The 23757-nt window shown below is 44.2% G+C and overlaps 1 protein-coding gene across 1 annotated transcript in view; it reads left to right on the top strand.

Moving 5' to 3' along the window:
• VWF (von Willebrand factor) overlaps nucleotides 1–23757 on the top strand; it is a 1169185-nt gene that overhangs the window by 159455 nt on the left and 985973 nt on the right. Inside the window, exon 10 of the mRNA XM_078673989.1 lies at nucleotides 5285–5331. Coding sequence (XP_078530115.1) covers nucleotides 5285–5331 — 47 coding nt within the window. The remainder of the gene's footprint in view (nucleotides 1–5284; nucleotides 5332–23757) is intronic.

The raw sequence follows: 23757 nt of genomic DNA, 5'->3' as shown, positions 1-23757 counted from the left end.
ATGCTCCTTAATTAAAACAACACTTAATAATACACTTGAAGCTAACCTATTGGCTAGTAATTTGGGAAAATGTATAATGCTAGGATTAAGTGGAAGATCAACATTCAACTAGCCAGACTTTAAGACAACAGATCAAGAGAAGAAACTGTAAATTCAACAGAATTTGCTAGTTTTAGACTCATATAACTCACTTTTATACATGCAAGAAATCTTCATTTCAGTGTGCACGCAGGAGCGAAGGCAGTGTGGAGAGGGGTGTCTACCAATGATAACCGATACACTATTTCCTTATCTCTCTACACTATTTTCTTATCTCTCTGTTTTTTCATGCAGCATATGATTATTCTTGTTTGTATGTGAGGCAACCATGAGAAAAACTCAGGGCACTCGTGTTAACACATGAGGGGCATATGTTCAAAGAAGTGGCGGAGTGAGGCAGTAGTCGCCATGGCTTAACGCCTCACCCCGCCACTTCAGAAACACAAGGCGGCACCATATTTACAACGATATGGTGTAGCTTTATGTCTCCCCCGGCGCTGGTGCTAAACTTAGCAGTGTAGCACCAATGCAGGCACCATAGAGCAAGAGTGTCTGAGTGTAGGGGAAAGATTGTTATGTACAGGAAGATCCCCCTTTCTGTACGTAAACAATCTTTAAATGCCATTGTGTCACTTCTATGTGTTCTGCTTATTGCAGCACACATGGAAGTCACAAAATGAAATTTTGTTTTAAGGATTGTTTATGTACAAGAAGGGGGACAAGGCAGCACACATGGAAAAAGCAAAAACGAGGAGAAATAAACATTTCTCCTCGTTTTGCCAACTTAAGAACAGGTTTTTCCTGGTCTTAATTTTGGCTCTGCTTCCCATTTACGCTGCCCTTGTAAATAAGGGGCACCATCAAAATCAATGGGAGTTGCAGTGGAACACCTTCCGCAACATCCACTTCCCACCCCTTTCACGCTAAGCATAGCATGAAAGAAGGCCTTAATTACAAGACACTTAATGTGGCTTAACGCTGCCTTGTAAATAAGGCAATGCCCCATCACACCAACGCAAAAAGTGACATTGTGGTGGCGATCAGTGCTTGTACATATGCCCCAGGAGTGTGATCTGTCAATCTGTATTTTTTTGTCAACGAAATCTGTACTGCAGCAGGTGTGTGGTTTCCCAGTGCCCTGTCAATTTCTTACCCTGCACTAACGTGTGGAGTTAATCCGACATTTTGATGAATTTCTAAAATGAAGACAGTCGGTCTGGTGAAAGGCTGAGAAAACTTCCTTTTAGCGAAAAGTAAAATCACAATATCTTAGCCAGGAAAATGGTTTCCTGGGAAGGTTAAATGTTCATTTTAAAAAGACAGCATGACAGAGGAAAAAATAGAAAAGGGGATGGGTACACAGAGCAGGGAGGCATGAATGAGAAAGGGCATATAAAAAGGCATAAGGAAAATCAAATGGGAGAAAAGTGAGACGGGAAATAAGGGGTTTGTAAAAAAAAAAAGAACAGCAGTAAAACAGGAGGGGATTAAGACGTTTGAAAAACAAGTGGATATACAGTGGGAGCGAGATTAAGGGGTTTTGAAAAAAAGTCAGTAAAGTGGGAGGGGAAGTTAGGGGTTTGTTAAGTAAAAGTGATACAGGGGAGGGTCGTAAAGTGTTTGTAAAAAGGGAGCAAAGCAGCAAAAACAATAAGGACTTTGTATAAATAAAGGAGTAAAGTAGAGGGGGATTATCAAAAGCGGCATGGTTTTTTTTAAAGAGAAAAAAATGAACAGTGGCTAGAAGGGGAACTCCCATTAAAAGAGCCAAAGACAATCAAAAGAAAAACATTTCTCATCCAGACAGTTATCATCGGGTTTGTTTTTTCAAGCTAGTGAAGCTCATTCCTGCAACAACAACAAAAATTGTAAACATTGGTTCGCCTAAAACGTTTCGTCAGAACCAATTTCTTTAAGCTGATTTTTCATCCAAAGCACACATACAACCGTTGTGGAAAGGGCGAGGCTAGCAAGGGAAGGCGCCCGGTTCCTCCCCGTTTTGCTCCTTCCTTTGTCTTCACCATCAAATGAGTCAGAGCTTGTAAACCACAGAGTTCTGTGGTCGACTGAGTCATTCGATTGCAACATACATGCTGAGCGAGTGGGTTGCCAGGTGAAACACAGACAAACACTGCAACAGGCTCCTGCAGATAGCTTTTGGCAGGCTCACGGGGCTTGCTCAACGGGCACTGGTGCATAGTTGTCGATTGTCTTATAGGGTTATGCAAGCAATAGTAAGCCTCCTGAGATTCTATTTCAAGAGGCTTACTTGAAATACTCTCCACTTTGACATTTACTGTGTTTTGCTCCTAGCATCTGGATTTTGCTGAATCCCTTTGCCAGCCTAGGCAAATTCAGAGGATTAGGAACAATACTGTGGTGTTGGGCCTCAGGTCCACATACTCGTAAAGGACCGAGATGGACACTGCTTATTCGAGTACGATAACTGGCCGCGAGCACGTGCACCGGGGCCCTTTTATTGACGGGGCCACGTCACTCGTGGCACCCGTGATGGATGGGTGTGGGGGTGCAGTGTGTCCTGCCCTCGAGGGAGTGGCTGGGTTACAGCTTCCTGCGGAACACTAGAATGAGTCCTGCAGGACATTACAAATACAAAACAAGACTTTTTCTTGCTTTCGAGTTCCACCAAGCACAGACAATTTCAAGCTAACTTTATAGGTGCCTGTCCATTACACAAGCTGAGATTTAGCTAATAGTACAAACCAAGAAAACGTTTTTAATATAAGGTCAGGAAAATTGCTTTCTATCATACAAATGGATCCAATGGTGTAAAAATAGTGCTTTGCATCTATTACAAAGAGAAATTCATGAAATATTGCAATACTTCATGTTGTGGCATATGGGAGTTCCGAGGAGCATTATTTCTCTACATCAGCAAATCACCTGTGAGTAGGGTGGCCAGGCATCCTGGATTTGCCTGGTCAATCCCAGATTTTCACGAGCTGTCCCGGCAGATTCCAGCAATTTTGGGTCATGTCCCGGTTTTTAGAGGGTGTTGACTGAAACCAGCGAGAAGCACTTATTGGGTGTTCTAAAGCTGTGCTCTTTAGCAGATGCTAAAAGGAACCAATTCAATTAACAGGTATGATGCTGGTTTTAGAAATTACATTTTATTTATTTCCTTAGTGTCTCTTCTGTCTGCCTATTTTGATAAGAGTTGTCATTCTGCGCAGCACCATTGATATTAAATTGTAGTCCTTCGTCTATGTTTGCAAAAAGTCCCAGTTTTTGGTTCTCAAGATCTGGTTACCCTACGTATGAGCCTATACTAAAACAGGGCATCATCTTCGCTGCTGTGTCGCCCTCTCTGCTCATCCACCTCTGTTACCAGCACCACAGTTGGTTTTCCATGTCCTCGATTGCCTGTGTAAGACCAACACAGTTTCCTTTCCTGTCCACTTTAGCTATCTTTAAAATTATAAAATCTGCAAGTTCTGAGCAAATCTCACAGCTGTTTTAGAGGATTGATGTGGCTACACTAGCTACTAGATCACAGGTATCAATTTTTGTTTTGTAAGCAATTGCTCAGATCCTGAGAGCTTCTTTATATTTGTTGCCATTAGTTTCCTGGCAATTGACAGACATTCTAACTGTGGGTAAAATAACATTTGCACTAATGTTCTACTATTGGAGAACATACGAATGTCCCGTAAATGTGTATGTTGGCTTTAATGGGGATTTCGTTAATCTCAGCCACTGGTAATTACTCTGGGCCGCATTCCAGTCCATCCATCATCATCATTCATTTGCCCACCATGCCACCTTAGACAGGAACGGGAAAAAGCCACATGCAAATCACCCTTGATTCTGCTCCAATAGGGGTAGTCCAGCCAGAAATGCCAGGCAAGGCTCCCTCTGAGTAGGAACACAAGCAACCCAGGACCTGCTTTAGCCTATTAGGACCTCCTCACTCCAGTGTAGCTTTAGTTCTGTAGCAGTGTGAGCAACCAGGCATACCTCTCACACATCCGGTACCATACTGAGGTACAAAAAAGTGATGAGTGGAATGCTTTGTCTAATCTCAGACATTGGTAGTTACTCTTGACAGAATCACCTCTATAATGGAGCACAACGTTTCATTACTGCTACTGCATGCAGAGTTTGCGTTTTTTTCTTGGTAGTTGACAGCTAGAACCTTCTGTCTGGATAGCAAAGATTTAAGAATGCAACATAAAAGAGTTAATGTGATCTAAAAAGGTCTAACCTCAGTTTGTATAACTCATTTACACCTGCCTGAAGAAAGTATGAGAGAGAAAAATGTAAGTGCATTTTCAAATTAAATTTTCTTCCTACATCCCAATGAACTTCTTCCTCAAGAGGGAAACCATTATAGGTGGCTCTGTTGAATAACAGGAGAGTTTGACAGAATAAATACACTACTAAAGTAGTGTGGACGACAATAAATAATGTATACTACTAGGGGTGGAGGCAGGGTTTCATTGTTGTGCTGCTGTGTGAGTGTTCATACATCCACTGTACCCAGACATAGGAAGTGATCCCATGTGTGCACCGAGCACTGGAGAGGGCCTGCCTCCCATGCATCTGACTGGGCTCCAGTGCAGTGACGTCAGCCCCCGAAGTGCAGGATACAAACATGGCAAGAGCTAGACCCGTGTGATCTCCCCTTGTTGTTGTCAGAATGACGGGAGAACACGGTCTTAGCTACAGTCGCTTCATTGGGGACACCACACAGTAGTAGTAGTAGGATTCTACTAAGGTATAAGTAAGGCACTTCAGGCAACTGAATTTACTCATCACAGCGGAGACAGGAAGGTGTCTGTCATAAAGCCCAGGCATAGGCTTTGGACCTGGGAGAAGCCTATCCCTAAAACCCATAGCTTTCTACTTTTAGACTTGAGAATGAGAGATAAGTATAAATGGCTGAAGGGAGTTACTGCATGCAGTGGCTAGCAACTGAGGGAGATTATCAAGCTTAGTTAGATGAAGAGGTACACAAAAGAAACAGTAACATAATGCTAGGAAACAGCAAGTTTATAATACCATTCAGAGGGCCCTTTGGAAGAAGGTCTGCCAATCAGTAATGTCTCTAGAAATATGCGGAGAGGATATGATACATGGAATTGACAGCTGAAAATGTTTGCTTTGCAAAATGTTCTGATTCCTATGTAGTGACTATTGTGAAAATGCACTACACTATTTTCAGTTTGAAGAGTTGCTTTGTCTGGTTAGTTTTTGTTTGTAACCCCAGGGTCTTTTTTTGCAGCACGTGCAGACATGGCCAGTGGGTGTGTGGCAATGAAGACTGCCCAGGTACGTTGATGTACAATGTTTTATATCCATTTTATAAACTCGGTCTATGATTCAGGTTCAACACAAGTACAGATTTTAGTTGGCCATATTAAGTGTTAACCTAGCGATTTCTCACTTTCTGATGCTAGTTAAGTTTGAGTGACATATACTGCAGAATGATACACCTCTAGATGCCTCTGCAGTTCACCACTCTGCTCCCTCCCTCTCTCACAGTTGAAGATGAGAGACTAATATTTTTCCAGAAGTTGAATGTCTATTCTTCTTTTACCCAAGGACGAGGCCGGGTCTTTTGAAGTTTTTCCTTGTGTAAAGGGGCATCAGTTGTTCCTCGATAGCAGTTCTTAAGTGCAAAGGCCATTGTTTTTCTCAGGAGCCCCAGCGCTAGAGCTGCTGAATGGCGGGTTGCCAAATAGAAAGGCTGCCTAGTCTTCCTCCTACCTCATGCCTTCGTTCCACCACCATATATTCACAGTATCTTTATCTCATTCTTATAGATTCTTTTTCATCCAAGCTTTCTTACTTTGTCATAGTTTTCCTACGTTTATCTTCTTGTTTTTTTCCTCTGCTGCCTTTCTCTCTCTTGCTCTGGCTGATGCTGATAAAGAAGCCTTAGTCCCCAGAAATCAATCAATCAATCAGGGCATTGTAAGCGCACTACTCACCCGTGAGGGTCTCAAGGTGCTGGGGTGGGCGGAGGGGGGTTAGCAGCTCCGTTCAATTGAAGAGCCAGGTCTTGAGTGTTTTCCTGAAGACATTCAGGGAGGGGACGCGTCTGATGTTGATTGGGAGCACATTCCAGGTCTTGGCCGCGATGTAGGAGAAGGATCTTCCCCCTGTTCTGGCTCTGCGGATGCATGGGGTTTCGGTGAGGGCGAGGTTGGTGGATCAGAGGTTTCTTTTTGGTACATGGAAGGAGATTCTCTCGTTGAGGTATTGAGGTCCGGTGTTGTGGAGGCAAATGAGCGTTGGTGCAGTAACTGCCAGCTCAAATTAAGAACTACTAGGCAGTATCTGTGGTGGATACTGCCATTTATTCTCCATAGTGGTACTAAGGGAACAAGATAATTTAGTCAAGGCTTGTTCCAAAAAGTGATAGAAGACTTTAAACTCGGGTAGAGTTTGAAACAGTGATTACACCTAATATCTCAACGTCCAGCCAGAGCTATACTTTTCAAAGAAATAGGTACATAGTAGAGAAGTTTTTATTAAGGGAGAGATTGTCAGGGTAGGGCCAGAGCTGACGACTTTGAAGCTGGGGACTCAGGTTCGAGTTTCATCATTGGCCCAACACACTATGATTCTGGACAAATCTCTTAACTACCCCTTGCATATCAAAAAAATTATGTAACCTTGTGTAATGTAAATGGTGCTCATGTAAAGCACTCCAAAACCTTTGGGACAAATTTCACTCTATATGAAAATGCAAAAAAATAATTCAAGTGTACCTCAAGAGAAAAAAGATAGGCCTGCTGAGGCAGAGGTAAGGCCACAAAAAGTGCCATAACACTTGAGAAGTAAGGCACTGCAATTCAAGTGACATAGTGTCTACAAAGAAACTTATTTTACGCACCAGAGATTGTGAGTCTTCCACAATATCTTGAAGGTTTGAGTCTAAATTCTTTTTTATGGTGAACATAACAGAAGGTAACAGAAAGAATGTCACAAAATTATCAAGTGTGCTTGTTGGACTTGCCCTTTTCTACGGGGTCATCCCTGAATTTTTTGCCTTCCTCCTGTATTGTTTCTGAACTGTTTTTGTTGGTTTTAGGACTCTGGGCACTTTACTACTGCTGATCAGTGCTAAAGTGCAAGTGCTCCCTGTATAAAGTGTTATGGTAATTGGTTGTCCATAATTGGTATGTTTGTCTTACTAGTAAAGTCCCTAGTAAAGTGCACGATGTGTGCCAGGGCTGGTAATGCAAATGCTACTAGTGGGCCACCAGCACTAGTTGTACCACCCAAACAAGTAGCCCTAAAAAGAGATCTCAGGCCTGCCACTGCAGTGCCTGCGCGCTGTTTGTTAACTGCCTTATTGTCCTGACAAGTGCACCCACTTGCCAGGCCTTACCCATCACTTTTTATGCAAATCAGACACCCCATTAGTAAGCCCACGGTACCCCCTGGGTCAGAGAGCAGCGTATTTGAAAGGTAGGACATGTACTGAGGTGTGTACCATGTCCTGACAGTGAAATACTGCCAAATTCGTTTTTCACTGTTGCAAGGCCATCTTGCCCATAGGACAGAATGGGGAATGCTGTGTTACATGTTTCCAGCATATCTTCCCATAGGCATAAGATGGAGAGATGGAGTTTAGTGCGCCTGAACTCAGGATTTAATAACACATCTTTTTGTGAAAATGGTTTTTGAATTGTGTGTTTAGAAACCGCGCTTTTAGAAGTGTCTGGTTTCTTGTCCTAACCATCCTGCGTTCCTCTGCTAGGTTGTGTATCGACTGTCTGGGTTTGGATGTGACAGGGTCTGGGAAATTTCCTGACCCCTGGGAGGAGGAGGTGAAACAGCAACAGGCTGGCCTGCATTTGATGTGGGGGAGGAGTAGCCCCCTGGATGTGAAGAAGGCTGTGCTGCTGCCACCAAAGGATGGATCCACCGCCTGCGGAGTGTCTGGGGCCCAGACCCTAAATATGAAAAGAAGAGGGTGTGCACTGCCAGGAAGACACCCATGTCTGGTTTGGACCGGACTCAGAGCCCCCTGAACACAAAGACTTCAAAGGCATTTAGAGGTATAAATGTTAGAGCTGAAACCCCTGAACTCAAGACTGAACTCAAACCTGAAAAAGGATTGAAACTACTTCGTAATCAAGAGGAACCTCCGCCAAAGAAGAACAGTTGAAGAGACTGAAGAGAAGGACTGCCCTTGCTGTGTGTTCTGAGGCAGGCCTGCAGTTTGCTGATTTGACTAAGGAGAGGACAAGGGACTTTTCTGTGTGCTGTGTCCCCCTGCTTGACAGGACTTTACTGTGTGCGGTGTCCCGAGGTAACTTGTCTCCAAGAGCCCGAGGAGAGCTGGTCCCCTGTGTTGAAACTCAGGAACATCAAAGTTTCCAATCGTGTCTCAGCGACTCTTGGTGTGTGGTGCTTTTGCACACCTGAGACTGCTGTGTGGTCTGTGGTACTTTTTACGAGGTGCCCCGTGACTGCATTACCCCCACAGCGTGACACATCATCCACGCTGCTGCATTTCTGTTTGTGGCCTGAGCCGTCATCGTAACTGAGGCTGTGAGTGAGGATCACCGACGCCGGCCCGAGCCGCAAGGTGCTAAAGGATTCTGGAAGCTAAGGAAGCTGCAAGGTCAAAGGGAATGTTGTTTGCCAAGAGGAATCTGCCCAAGATGGTCAATGAAGGAGAAGGCAGCACCGTAACCCGTCCGCGTACAGCGTCGCCAAGCACCGGAGCTGCAACATCATCGGGACTGCCCAGCAGGACGTCCAACGAGTGGACAGAGAGAGGGAGAGGGGCAGCGCACCCCCCACGTAAGGCTTGGACTCCGGTCGGGAGCCGCAAGCATGAGTGACCTAGGGCGGCATGCAGGAGGAGTACTGGAGTGCTCGGATCTCTCTCCCACTGCACTGCGTTAGACGCGCTGAGTCCCCGATCGGCCCGTACCTGCCCTGCAGGAACGGGGCTGCCCCTTTAAGTTTACGACCATTGTCTCTGTTGTTCGGGCCTAGTGGTGCCCGAGCTGATCACGCAGATTAACGAACTGCATTATTCTTGCATTACGAACTGCATTATTGCACTACGAACCACATTATTCTTGCATTACGAACTGCATGATTCTTGCATTACGTACCGCATTATTCCTGCATTACGAACTGCATTAGTACTTGCAGTAAGGCCTGTCCTATTTCTACATTACAAACTGCATTATGAACTGCATAGCATTGCATTAGGCCTGCGTTAGATCATCGTGAGCTGCTCATTAATACCGCAAGAACCCTATAAATGATTGATGGCCTAATAACCAGCCCAGTGAAATATTACGAATACGCATATGCTGGATATTTTTATCGTTTAGTCTCATCGTATTTTTTCTTGATAAAGACACCGATGTTTTCCTAAATCAATGTGGTGTCCATTTGTGGTGTATCACTGTGTTACTGGGAGTGTGGTTGCAAATACTTTACACATTGCCTTGGAGATAAGCCTGGTTGCTCGTGCCAAGCCACCGGAGGGTGAGCAGGGGTTATCTAAGAGTGTGTCCCTCCTTTCCTTGACTAGAAGTAAGGGTCCCTATTTGGACTAAGGTACCGACCTCAGCCAACCAGAGGCCCCCAGGTCTAACAGTGCTGTAATATGTTTTCACTTTGCCCTACTTTGATAGCAGTTGCAAGTAGAAGGGAGACCAGCTCAGTATTTTTGAGCTTAAACTGCTGAGAACCTGTCAAAAATGCTTCTAGAAGATGAAACTCCACCAATAAACAGTGAACTGGGCTTCTCAACTCAGTGAAAACATTTTTTTCTGCTGGGCACTGATTGGGAGCAGAGCACGCAGTTCATGGAGAAAACAGTTGCAACATCAACTGCCTACCAAAGTCAGTATTTAAGAAGTTGCACTGTTAACGCTGGGAATGGACTTACCTTGCACAATTCCTGGGCCCTGATCTTGAGAAAGGATCGCCATGGAGAGCATTTTCTAGTGGTGTGGCTACCCATTGAACCTTGGGCAGCCCCTGAACACCATGCGATGTGAATGTTGGCAGCCAATGAAGAGCTGGGTGAAGTGTATGGCCAGAGCAAAGCCTGCTGCACATAGCCAAAACCTGTGAGCAGATCAGGTTAACAGTCTGTGGTGCGTTGAACTCATGGCTTTGATGGAGGTCAGGACCTGTGACAAATCTCTTATGAGCGTGGCTGAAGGTGATCTGTGGAAGATTATACACAGGGTTTGACTGGAGGGAAGCCCTACGACCAATCCCTCTGTGCATAGCTATAAGCCAGGAGTTGCAGATGTTGGCTGTTTATGGAGAGTTGGGCATATAGGCAGTAGCAGGGCCTGTGCCTAATTCCTAGCTGTGCAAAAGGGTTACCTACTAGCAGAGTGTCGGGTGCAGGGCCTGGCCGGAGGGCGGGACATTTGGACAATCACTGTAGTATACGACCAAAGAGCAAACATTGTGGGTGCTTACCACCTTCAGAGAATTGGGCTTGTGAGTCGGCCAATGGCAAAGCCTCGCAGTCTACGTCACTGCCTACGGCTGAAAGTCTATATTTTAGGCTCTACCAGCATCCTCACTGCACACTGCCCTGTTCAGGAGTGTTGGCTCCTTTTGGAGTTTTGATTCAGGATGTGGACAAAGGCCAGGACTCATGGCCAACCCCCTACTGCTGTTGGCCTTCCACGGAGAGTTGGACGCAGGGCATGAACACATGCTAAGCCCTGCAGAAAACCCCCACTTTTCACACCAGTAGGGCATGGGCAGCATAGGTTGGCTGCTCATGAAGCCCGGTCTGACGCCAGGCCCTGCATCCAAACCCATGGCGCAATGCTGAAGGCTGTGTGCTGTGGGTGTTGGCTGCCCATGATGTTTGGGTGAAGGGGTTGGTCACAGGCCAGGTCATGTGGCCAATCCAACTGCACAAGTCCAAAGGCTGTGTGTCGTGGTGTTTGGCCATCTGTGGAGGGAGGCACATGGGTTGGATGCCAAGCCTGATTGCCAGTTCCGCTGACCACAATCTTCAGCTGGTTATGGGGGGTTGCATGTAGAAGAATTGTTGGGAGTAGTGCCTGGCCAATCCCTGCTGTGTATGACCAAAGATTATGTGCTGTGGGTGTTTGCTGCTCACTGAGGGTTAGGGGCAAGGCCTGGCTAGGGGGCCAGCTCTTCGGCCAAATCTCTGTTACACAAGACTAAACTGGCTTGGCTGTAGATGGAGCTTTGGGCTCACTGAGCATTTGGATATTATACATGATAAAAAATAAATTTTTAAAACATGAAAAAAGGACATGTTAAATTGAAGTTATGGTTAGCATTGGTCATAACACCTCAACGTATCTTTAAACAAACCTGAGGAAGTGCAGGTATGGTCACAAATTAAAACTGAAGAAACACAGATATTTGCAAATCTGCGTGGTGTTTTGGGAGTTAAGGATTTTGTCTTTAACTATAATTTGTGAATTGCAATGGTTTTTCAGTTTTAGTTCACCTGTAACCATACCTGCATTGTAACTCAATCAATCAATCAATCAATTAGGTGTTTGTTAAGCGCGACTACTCACCCGTAAGGGTCTAAAGGTGCTGGGGGACGCAGGTTCCAGTCCATCAAGGAGGGGGTCTGTTGAAGAGCCAGGATTTGAGTTTTCTTGCGAAGATGGGGAGCGATGTTATCTGTCTGAGGTGGAGCGGAGGGTCGATCCAGGCTCTGGCCGCACAAAAGGAGAAGAAGCGGCCTTCAGATCTGGTCTTTCTGGTGCAGGGGACCACGGCGTAGGAGAGCTGTGCTGATCATAGGGTCCTTTAGGGTGCGTGGAATTTGAGTCGGCTGTTCAGGTATGCTGGTCCGGTGTCATGGAGGACCTTGTGAGTGTGGGTTAGCATCTTGAAGGTGACTTTAGCTTCGATGGGGAGCCTGTGGAGTGTGCGCAGGTGCTGGGAGATGTGGCTGTGTCTTGGCAGGTTGAGGACCAGTCTTGCGGTGGCGTTTTGGATGTTGTGTAGCTTGCAGGTGAGGTTTTTGTTTATTCTGGCATAGAATGTGTTGCCGTTGTCGAGCCTCTTGGTGACCAGGGCATGAGTGACGGTCTTTCTGTGTTCGAGGGGGAACCATTTGAAGGTCTTATGTAGGAGGTGGAGGGGTTGAAAGCAGAAGGACGAGACAGAGTTGACCTTGCGATCCATTTTGAGCTCTGAGTCCAGGATGATTCCCAAGTTGTGTGCGTGGTCCGTGGGGGTGGGCTGGCTTCCGAGGGTGGGGGCCACCAGGTGTCGTTCCAAGCAAAGGGGTTTGGGCCCATGATGAACACTTCCTTTTTGTTGGTGTTTAGTAATAGGCAGCTGTTTTTCATCTATTTGGCGACGGCTTCCATGCCTTCTCGAAAGTTGTGTCTGGCGGTGTTGGCTTCGTTGGATAGGGAGAGGGGTGGTGTGTGAGAGTTCAGTGTGTTGGTTGTCTTTCTCGAAATTGTCGAAGATGCTTTTGATTTTGTGGTGGAAAAAGGGGATGAGTTTGTTGCAGAGGTCTTGTGAGGGAGGGATGTCAGTGGACTCGCTGGTGGGTTGCGCGAACTCCTTGATGATGTTGAAGAGTTCTTTGCTGTTGTGTGCATGAGTGGAGAATCTGTCTTCAATCGCTTTTTTCATTTTTCTGATGAGTTGGTGGTGAGCGTTGGTGGCAGGCATTGGTGGCGGCTCTGAAGTTGTTGTGGGCTTCTGTGGATTTGGTGTTCCTCCAGGTCTATTCGGCGGCAAGTGGGTCTGCATCTAGCTTTCTTGGCATGGGTGGTGTTGTTTTGCTTGAGGGGGGCTATGGTGTTGGCGCTGTAAGAGATCCGTCTGTGCAGGGTTCGGGCTGCGGTGTTGGGGTTGTCGTTTTCCGCAATTGTTGGGGTGGAGTTGCTGAGTAATGACTTTAGCTGGTCGTCGGTGATTCTGGTACAGTTTCTTTGTGGGAGCAGGTGCTGGTGTCTGTGGATGGTGGGTGTTCTGAAGGTGAAGTGGACCCATCGATGATCAGTCCATGGGAGTTCGGTGGTGTGGCTGAAGGTGATGGATCTTCCTGTTGTGAAGAGAGGGATGAGGGTGTGTCCTGCTGAGTGTGTGGATTCGGTCATGATCTGGCAGAGTCCAATGTTGTGGAGGTTGTCCAGGAGGGAAGTGGTGCTGAGGTCCAGTTGGTTGTTGAGGTGGAAGTTGAGGTCTGCCTGTAGGGTGTAGTTGGTGGAGGCAATGCCATGCGGGAAGATGATGTCCGTGATGTAGCTGGCAAAAAGTCTGCGGGGTCCAGGGGGTCGGTAGATGAGGGATCCCTGGAGGGTGAAGGTAGGGCTGGTCAGTATCTTGAAGTGAAGGTGTTCCATCAGGTCTGTGGGCTCGTCGGGGAGTGTGCTCAGGCGTAGGGTGGGTTTGTGGATGATGGAGATTCCTCCTCCCGGGCGGGTGGGGTGGTCCTTCCTGGAGATCTTGTATCCTTGGGGAATGGCGATGGTGATGTCCGGTCCCGAGGTGGTGTTGGTCCAGGTTTCGGTAAAGAATGCTACGTCAGGGCTGGTGCTGTCGAGGAGGTCCCAGATTTCGGTGACGTGTTTGTGGAGGAATCGGACGTTGAGGAGGATGCAATGCAGAGTCTTTGGTTCAAATGTGTTCTTGGGGGCGGGTTGCGCTGGGTCTGTGGTCTTGGCGGTGCTGCAGGTGTGCTGGCAGCAGTGACAGCTGAAGGGTCCGTGGGTGTCGACTTGTGATGCTAGCTTGCAGTTGTTGTTGCGGCCTGGGTTGAGAGTGTGGAGTGCTGCTGGGTCACAGCGTTGGCGGTGCAGAGATCCAGGGTTCCTGTCGCTGGTCGCAGTCGGGTCGCAGATGGGCGCAGACAAGCTTCATTTTGGTGCGTCGGCGGCTGCCATTAAGTAGGGGTCGGGCAGGGCTATACAGCTCGGAGGCGGGGAGCTGGATTGGGCCGGTCGCACTGGTCGTGCTGGGGGGAGGGGCCTCGGGGGCAGCAGCAGGCTGAAAAAGGCAAAAGGAAAAAGGAAAAAAGAGAGAGAAAGTGCAAATAAGGCAGCAAAAGTGCAAGAAAGAGTGGAGGAAAGACACAGAGGACGCAGAATGAGAGTGAAAGGGGGAGATTGAGATGAGGGTAAAAACGAGTGAAAAACGGAGGAAAGACACATAAGGAGAGTGAAAGAAGGAGCTTGAAAACTACAGAAAATGGAGGAAAGACCCAGAAGGATAGCGAAGGGGGGAGACAGAAGTGAAGGAAAAAAAATGAGTGAAAAAGGAAAGAAAAAGCGGATCGAGAGAATGGAGACAGAGGTCCACTGGACCACCAGAGATGAGGTGCAGGTGAAACCTGTGGGTGGAGAAGGGCCTCGAACACCAACACTCAAGAGTGCAGGGGCTCAGGGGAAGGCCTCACTCAATGGTGGAACTGTGCGGGAGGGAGAGCAATTTCACTGACAATGAGTCAGTGGTCTTGCTGTAATTCCATACCTTGAGGTGTTATACTTCTCAGTGACTATAACTGTAATGGTAGTTTCCACATTTTCCTTCATGTTGTGGTCATCCACTCAGAAGGAGCGATGGGGACAAAGGTCTCTTGAAGAATCAGATGGTCTTGTATTTTAATTGACAGTACTGTGAGAGTACTGTGAGACTCCCTACAGAACCAATTTTCCAGATATCACTATAATTTGAGCCCCTTCATGTCCACTTGAACGCCTCTTTAAAAGCACATATCGCAAAAATAAATTAATGCATTTACACCAAATAATGAAAACACACTTCCTGGGTGAAGATCTTGCATTCTGACAAATTTGGTGTAAATCTGTTCAGCCATTATTTCTATAGAAAGTCTTAAAATTCCTATTGTAATGTCATTTGAGATGTCATCAGTGATGTCACTGACCATGTCATGAATGATCTAATATGTGACATTATCAGCAGTGGATTGCGGGTGCGCGAAATATAGTTAGTACAACTAACTATATAGGAGCAATTTCATTGGTTTTGTATGAGTAAAATGTCCAGCTAACTATAACACCACCAAAACTTATAGTTTTTTGAGTGAATTTCAAAGGTTTTTTAAAAACTAATTCCTAACTATATAACTCCTGAAACCTATGGTTTTTTCAGTGAATTTCAAAGGTTTTTTAAATGCTGATTCCTAACTATACAAGGCCTGAAACCTATGGTTTTTTCAGTGAATTTCAAAGGTTTTTTAAATGCTAATTCCTAACTATATAAAGCCTGAAACCTATGGTTTTTTCAGTGAATTTCAAAGGTTTTTTAAATGCTAATTCCTAACTATATAAGGCCTGAAACCTATGGTTTTTTCAGTGTTTTTTAATAAAAAATTGATTGGTTAACTGGCTTATTAAGTGTATCTTAGTGAATACATATATTAGCGAGTAATGTTTAAATATTTAAATATATGCATGAGTGATGTAATATGTGACGTCATCAGCAGTGCATTGCAGACGTGCAAGTTATAGTGAGTCCAACTAACTATAACGTGGGAACTTCAATGGTTTTATGCGAGTAAAATTTCCAGCTAACTATAACTGGTGTGAAACCTATGTTTTTTTCGGTGAATTTCAAAGGTTTTTTAAATGCTAATTCCTAACTATAACTGGTGTAAAACCTATGGTTTTTTCAGTGAATATATATATATATATATATATAAAATGAAACCCCTCATTTTGTTCCTTTTCAAATTAAATGTATTAAGTGTTACCACTTTATTCCAATCAAGATGACTTCAGGTGTGCCATACTTTTGTCATAAGTAAGACTGTTAGGGTTCTAGTTGTTCTTTAGAACACTCTGGGACATTCTGTCATTGGGCTATAGTTGGGCTACATCTGGCTGATATTTGGGCTACATTTGGGCTCTTTTGTCTCTGGTGGCCATCTTGGGAGACTGCATATCAGAATTTTTTTAATGAAATATAAGAGGATTTGAGAAGTCACTCAAAATGTGCCCTAATTTTTCTTTCTTCAGCACTAATCATAATTGCTATGGCAAAATGAACCCCCTCATTTTGTTCCTTTGCAAATTAAATGTTTTAAGTGTTAACACTTTATTCCAATCAAGATGACTTCAGGTGTGCCATACTTTTGTCATAAGTAAGACTGTTAGCGCTCTAGTTGTTCTTTAGAACACTCTGGGACATTCTGTCATTGGGCTACAGTTGGGCTACATCTGGCTGATATTTGGGCTACATTTGTTTTTTTTATCTCTGTCCAACCGCCCTATGGAAATTAACATGGGGAAAACACGTTTTGGGACCCCCCTTTTATCTCGGCCCCCGCTTGACGAATCCCCCCCAAACTTTCAGGGAAGGAGCGGAGCGCCGCGAGGCAAAGTAAACGATAATTTCAGGAAGATTCCTCAACCGGCACCAAAGTTATTCCCAATAGAATGTTGCGATTTCCCTATGGAAAACAATCCTAACTATATATACCTACTGGCTATCGCCAGTAGGTAATATATATATATATATATATATATTATATATATATATAGATATAAATATATGTGTGTGTGTGTGTATATGCATATATGTTTAAAATCACGGAGTATCCGCTGCAAAGAATATCCATGAGACCACTAATCCGGCAAAAGATATTTATTTTGGCAAAGAAAGAAACTTTTTGACCACAACCGTGGTCTTGTTCACATATGTATATATGTTTATATAGTCTTCTTCAGGGCATGAGTGTCTGTTGGTCATTGTGCATGAGTGTCTACATGTCTGTTGATATGTTTGGTGCTTGTATGTCTGTTGGTCTGTTTGTTAATGTGTAGGCCTTTGTGCTCTGTTAGTGCCTCTTATTGTGTTATTGTCACTAATACTTCTGTTCACCCATCTAGCTTTCTATCCTGCTATCCCCATGTCCGTCTGTATGCAGCCTCATGTGTTGTTTGTTACTGCATATTTTTTTTGCTTGACAGTAATTGATTCTATATGTGTGCTGTATGAGTTAATGTGTGTATGTGTCTATGTGGGTTGTCTGCGTGCATGGATAACTGCATGTGTATTAATCTGGGTGCCTTGGCATGTTTCTATTTAGCCATCTGTGTGCATGGCTGCCTTCATATTTGTTGTCTTTGTGTTACCTAATCTTTATATGGGTGCCTGCATGTCTGTAGGCACTAAAATCAAGTGACCTCTTAAATGTGAGGCCTTTGATTAAGTGGGCTTCCACTTATTGCTCCTATCCCCACCTCGAATTCCTCTGCATAGTGGCTAAAGAGTAATCCTGTATCACTCTAGCACGTATTGGGCATCCATCCACTTGTTTGGCATCCTTCCATCTGGCATTCGGTCCACCTATCTGTCCATCTTTCATTCTTTGTATGTACTGTTGAGTGCTGTCTGATGTAATGTGTATCTTCATGCATGTCTATCTATCTATCTATCTATCTATCTATCTATCTATCTATCTATCTATCTATCTATCTATCTATCTATCTATCTGTCTGTCTGTCTGTCTGTCTGTCTGTCTGTCTGTCTGTCTGTCTGTCTGTCTGTCTGTCTATGCCTTTGTACCTGTATGTCTATTGGCCTATGTGTGCAGGTGCTTCTGCATTTATTGGTCTTAGTGTGTGGTTGTCTATAAGTCTGTGAGTTTGTGTGTACAGGTGCCTATATGTCATTCGTCCCAGCTGCATAAGTACTTGTTTTTCTATTGGACTGTGTCCACAGATGCCTTTGTGTCAGTGTGCACATTTGTGATCCATTTCTGTAAGTGTTCATGTATTCTCTGTTGCTATGTATATACAATATGTAAGCCACGCCTATTGAATTTATCAATGCTTATTTTCTAAGCACATTTTGTTTTGTCTTGGTTGCAGTTTAACCATGTTCATTAAAAGCAAAAGCATGTGAAGTTGGAAATGTGCAAACCCCAGAGAATAATAAGGCTTGTGATTCAAGAATGCAAAATATGTTTTGACATTTTCACACAATACTACACTGTGTTGCTTTCTTCACACAGTGCTGAGAATAGAGTTCTTCATTGCTAGTCCCGGGACAAATATGAACAGCCAAGCATTTCATATGACTATCCTAAAAGATTATGGGCAAGTTTAACTACACTTTGCACTGGGTTTGCAGCACAAATAAAGCTTTCCCATACAACCCTGTGTGCATTTTGTTAATGTTAATGTTAGTGAAACTTGTACAGCGCACAAATACCCTTGGGTGTCTTGGCGCTTCCGGTGCAAACATACTGTGCTAAGTGCTACTGTTGCTTAAAAAACAGGTCTTCAGCTGTTTCCTGGATTCAAGAAGGGAGGGAACTTTTTTAAGATGTAAGGGAAGAGAGTTCCATTCCTTGATAGTGTTGAAAGTTAGACTCCTCCCCCCAATTCATTTTTTTGATCTTGATTGACTGCATCAAATATGCATTAGCTGAACACAAAAGCTTAACTAATAACAGTGGTAGAGATGGATTTGGACCAAAACTGCATCCCTCCTGGAGGAAGTACTACCCTTTTCTCGAAACCGTTCTAACTGCACGTTTGCTGTACTGCAAAGCTCACAGACACAAAGCTATACTCATGTTAAACTATTTCAAGCATGGTATTTTGTACTGGAATGATCCCTTCCAGTTCAAAACCTATGTGTGACATCATGCCTATGCCCATGAACTATTCACAATGGCCAAGGGTGAATGCATTGGAGCAGAACAGCCAAAGAACTAAAAGTGGACCAGCGCAAGGAGAGAGAAAATCAATGCCATATCTTATTAGATATGTCAGCATTTGTATCCCTCCCTTTCACGCAACGCATCACAGCGTTACGTCAAATGTAAGTAAATCCGCCCAGAAGCGCAAAGACTTCATAATTATGAACATCATTCTGCTGTAATCTAACCAGATTATAAAATAGGGGGCACATGGGCATGATTGTAATGTCTAACCATTAATGCCAAATGAGATTTTGTACAAAAAATTGGAATCTCTAAATGTAAATTATTCAGAGTCCTAAGCATTCAGTTTTGCCATCTTCTTTATGAAATCATGGATGGGAGGGGCATTAGCCCTGATCTCCCCTGAACACTGCACTTTCAAAGCCCAGAACCCTATGATTGCACTCCTTCACTTGAGTATTGCTGGCAGTGAATGGAAAAGGGAGCTCTCTAGTACCTCATTTTGCAGTGGACTGGAGGCTTCTCTACAGGATGCCTATTCTATGCAACTGGTACAGAAGAGCTTTGGTGCAAGTGACCAGAACACAAAAAGCATTGGTCCATTTGCTTGCATTTGTAGTCTAACCGGCATCAGAATAGAAATATTGTCACTGAGGACCCTCTTCCAGCCCACCACTAGGACCCAACTTTTACATATATGAGAAGCACTGAAAGAATCACTGCACAGCTCAGAAAAACTGTTGGCCTATTACCCACCTCAGCCTACTTCCCTGATCACTCCAACATTCTCAGTATTTGTCCAACACTCACATAAACTCTGTACCAAATAGATTACACATTTTTATACGGTGTGCTTGTGTGTGTGTTAATATTGCGTTCCACCAGCATTTCAGTGATGCTTCTCGGGGGGAGCAGAGGCTCTTCAGAAAATCCTTAATATAATGACACAAAGCCCAGGAAGACATTACTGCACCTCAAACTGAAGACCCTGAAAATGAATTCCTTCTACTTTCCCCTCTACACAGTGACAGCCCAATCCAAACCTAGCACGACTCCTCAAAGACGCTAGACACCAAGCTGGATCTTGGACAAACCCGGAACATGCATTCTCACATAACCGCTGCAGCCAAAGGAGCTCACAAAGTGGACTCCTCAGAGGAATCAACGCTATTTACCTGCTGAGGACTTTAAGACAGTTGTGCAGTCATTAGTTATTCCTACAGCAATGCACTACCGTCCAGCATTTCTTTAAACCATGTGACCCTGCTGACGCCAGCCCTGAATACACCAGCTTGTCTAGCGTACCCATATATTGGAACAAATATCTGCTGCACGTTCTCCCCATTGAATCCAGAATGTATTCAAACGGGCTTGCATGGAACATAAAACCATTCACAGTGAAAAGACGTATAGTCTGTGACACAAAATTATTGCGACTTCCGTTGTCTAGGGAGCTCAGACTTTTTGGGGAATTCCGGGCAAAGTCACGCATCTCTCGTGCTATGAAGACCATACCTATGTCCCTTTCACCCAAGAACTGAAAGTCTCACTTTTCCGGTATCGATTCCAGTCTTGCCCAGATTGCAGTATAAACATGGTGTCACCCTCAGCACCTTACCTTCTTGGAGAACCCACCTCCATTACATGATGATCATCTCTTCACTTCAAATTGTAAATAACACGACTGTTCACTGGGATACATCTTAAACTTCGCACGAATATGTTGCTTATGTTAACCTGTCATATTATGTGGGTTTCATATTATAGAAATTCGTGTAAATGTGCACTTTGTATTAATGTTTAATATTATGTAAAACACTCAGAAGCCCAATGGGCCTGGTTCACTTTAAATAAACCGACAAATAAAAAAATATAAAGTGCACACTGACGATTTAAATCTCTCTACATCATTTTCATTCAGCAGTGCACTCAGTATCAAATGGGTTGCTGAGCTGACTAGCATCAATATCTCACATCAGATAATTTTGCTATGGGCCTTAACGCGCAATGCCTACCTATGACAGTTGTCAGTTCAGACATCAAGCACACCCACCAGATCCTGACTGTTGACTCACTCCCCAAAGCATACTCATCATGATCATATCATTGATCTCTGTGACCACAGAGGGTCACGCCCTTGTACATTCCATTTACAAACCAGTGATAGATCCTCTGGTCACAAAACCACGCAGAAACCAGCTTTTCCAGCTCAGATATCCAAAAAACCCAAGACTTCAAATTCCTCTTTCTGAACATACCTCCGGCCACTCCCACTCCCACTACATATATAACCTTATCACTGACCTCCAGCTGGATTGCTTCTTCCTTGTAGGTACCTGGTTCCTCTGAGCTCATATTGGATTACCTTAATATGAAACCTGGTCCCAAACACTCTGCAGTATTAAAATGGGCACACACCAAATAGCAAAATATGTAGCCCATTAGTAATCTCCAAGACCTCAATCGCTGTTTTCTTTAGTCATCGTCACTTTCAATCGGTCAATGCCCATTCTAGGCTCACTGTCTGAGGCGCAGGTGGAACAAGCCCAACCTTACATGTTGCATCACTGTTCTGTTCACTGCAAGATTCAGAGTAGTGGACATAATCCTTTGGGTTCCAGTTTTGGAACACTGGACGAGAGATTTGAGAGGCTAGGGATCTAACTCCATCCAGTTTCTCATCTGATGCCAAAATTGAGATTTATATTCGCTGGAGCATGCCCTACCCTGTTTACTAATTCGTTCTACTGCTTAATCCACTCTTTGAAATATGGAGGGTTAGAATCAATCAATTGTTTGCAAATCAAGCGTCTCACATTCAGCATTAGAAAGAAAATTAATTTAATATCATTCTGGTCCTGATTTCATTCATCTTCTTACGCATCAAAGAAAATTAAAGATGTGTTTACCTCAAATTCATGATTACTGACAGCTGACATTAATTTACCTGCAGCTTTCCAAAAAGGTTTTAGGGCTGGGCTGTTCACAAACATGTATATAATGTGTCTTAGGAGCTGTACACCTCTTGCATGAAGTTTTGTGAGGCTTCACCCATTTCCATATCTTTCTAGAAGTCCAGTAGGCCCTATGCAGAGTAAGGACCTTAATCCCATTGACCAACTATCCTCACCCATCTATCAGTCAGGCTTTGCCGAGTCGGTCGGAGCACTCTGATATTGACCACCTATACCACAACAAGATATTCTAAACTCCTTTAGAGACTTGAAAATCTCCTATATTCTACTTATTGACTAGATAATGATACACATAAGCCTCAGGGTCTGAATGCACTTTTAACTCTCCTCCACGTCGAAACTCTGTAAAGACTTAGGATTTTTCTCAATTTAGTATTAGTAAAGTTAGAACTCTACTACAACTAAATTGAGAAAAATCCTAACTTTAAGACTTTCGGTATTCACAGGAGGCATTTAGGAGTCCTAAAGTTAGGAGTCCTCACTTTACTGCTCCTAAACTGAGAAAAATCCTAACTTTAAGACTTTCGGCATTCACAGAAGGCATTTAGGAGTCCTAAAGTTAGAAGTCCTAACTTTACTGCTCCTAAACTGAGAAAAATCCTAACTTTAAGAATTTCGGTATTCACAGAAGGTATTTAGGAGTCCTAAAGTGAGAAGTCCTAATTTTACTGCTACTAAACTGAGATAAATCCTAACTTTAAGACTTTCGGTATTCACAGAAGTCATTTAGGAGTCCTAAAATTAGGACTCCTAACTTCTGTGAATACCGAAATGAGTAAGTGCATTCTGTGAATACCAAAATAGTAGTGAGTTTAGGATTTTGTCTTAAGTTAGTTCTGTGAATCGGGCCCTACAGTAGCTAAACAGATTGTAATGCTGCAGCATTTTAGCTTAAGAATATAGGAGTTGCTTCATATTTTAGTGCAATATAAAAATGTCCAATGTTGTGTATGGCTACAGTATATAATTATGAGTTACAAACAAAATGAGGCGCTTGCAGGGTCGGACTGCGAAAGTAGGCCTGGCCAAAATACTAACCAGCCTGCACCCTTTGTCTCCTTGCACAGCCTCTCTCTTTCCATCACTCTCCTTCTCTTCCCTGTTCTCCGTCTCTGATTGCTTTCTGTCTACCTTCACTCTCCCTCCCTTTCTTTCTCTCTCTGCCGTGAAGCTTGCCTGTGTCTACTGCAATTAACTTCTTGGAGCTGGAAAAAGTGACGGAGCCACTAGGAGAGGCCTTCAGGGCCACCAGCCCACCCGGGAAAAGCCCAGTGGAACAAGAGACCTGTCTGGCACTGAGCTTTCGTTGGCAGGTTAATACAGTATCATTGTGCTGAACCAAACATTTAGGGGGTGTGTCTTAAACATCAAATGACACAATAACTGTACTAAAAAGTCAATATACACGCCATAACATTAACAAATGTCATCCTAAATACGGAAAAGAGACTGCTTCAGATCATGAGTCCGTTATGTAATGCACGCCCGATAGTTAGCTCTTATTTGAATTCTACCTGTGATAAAGATGGTTGTGTAATGATAACTAGAGAGGATAAATTAAACAGGGCATGGCTACTTCTTGTAGTCTGAGACAGCGAAAGCAGGCTGAGGTTGGAAATGTAAACACTGCAGGCAAGCTGAGGCAAATGCAGGCGCTGCTGTGAAGAATTACGCCGGTATTAAGGTATTATGTACCTCGCCCATTTTTTTGCATGTGGGAAATAATGAGTGTAAACATTCGACAAGCTCTCTTCTTCCCCTGAACCCTGTCAAAAGAGCAGCCATGTATTTTAAGAGGTTCTAAGGGTCTCATGTACGAGGCCCCTAGCTGCACTTTTGCGCTGCTGGGGCATCACTTTTTTGACACTACGGTGGCGCAATGTGCCGCAACATATTTACAATCCCACGCACAGCCACTTGTCGTGGCTTTTCATAGCCTTGTAAATGTGAGCTCCTTTCAGGCAAAACACAGTGTGAAAGGTGCGCTCCTTGGGTGTTGCTGTGGGTGTTCCCATGCAACACCCATGGAATCTGAAGCATTCCCAGATTTACGAAGAATCGTAAACCTGGGAATGTGTCTGATTCCTACACCTCCCCAGAGGAGGCATAGGAGTGGAGCAACAA

The sequence above is a fragment of the Lissotriton helveticus genome, chromosome 1_1 (genome assembly GCF_964261635.1).
Source record: "Lissotriton helveticus chromosome 1_1, aLisHel1.1, whole genome shotgun sequence".
Classification (NCBI taxonomy): Eukaryota; Metazoa; Chordata; class Amphibia; order Caudata; family Salamandridae; genus Lissotriton; species Lissotriton helveticus.
This window is presented reverse-complemented; position numbering and strand designations above follow the sequence as displayed.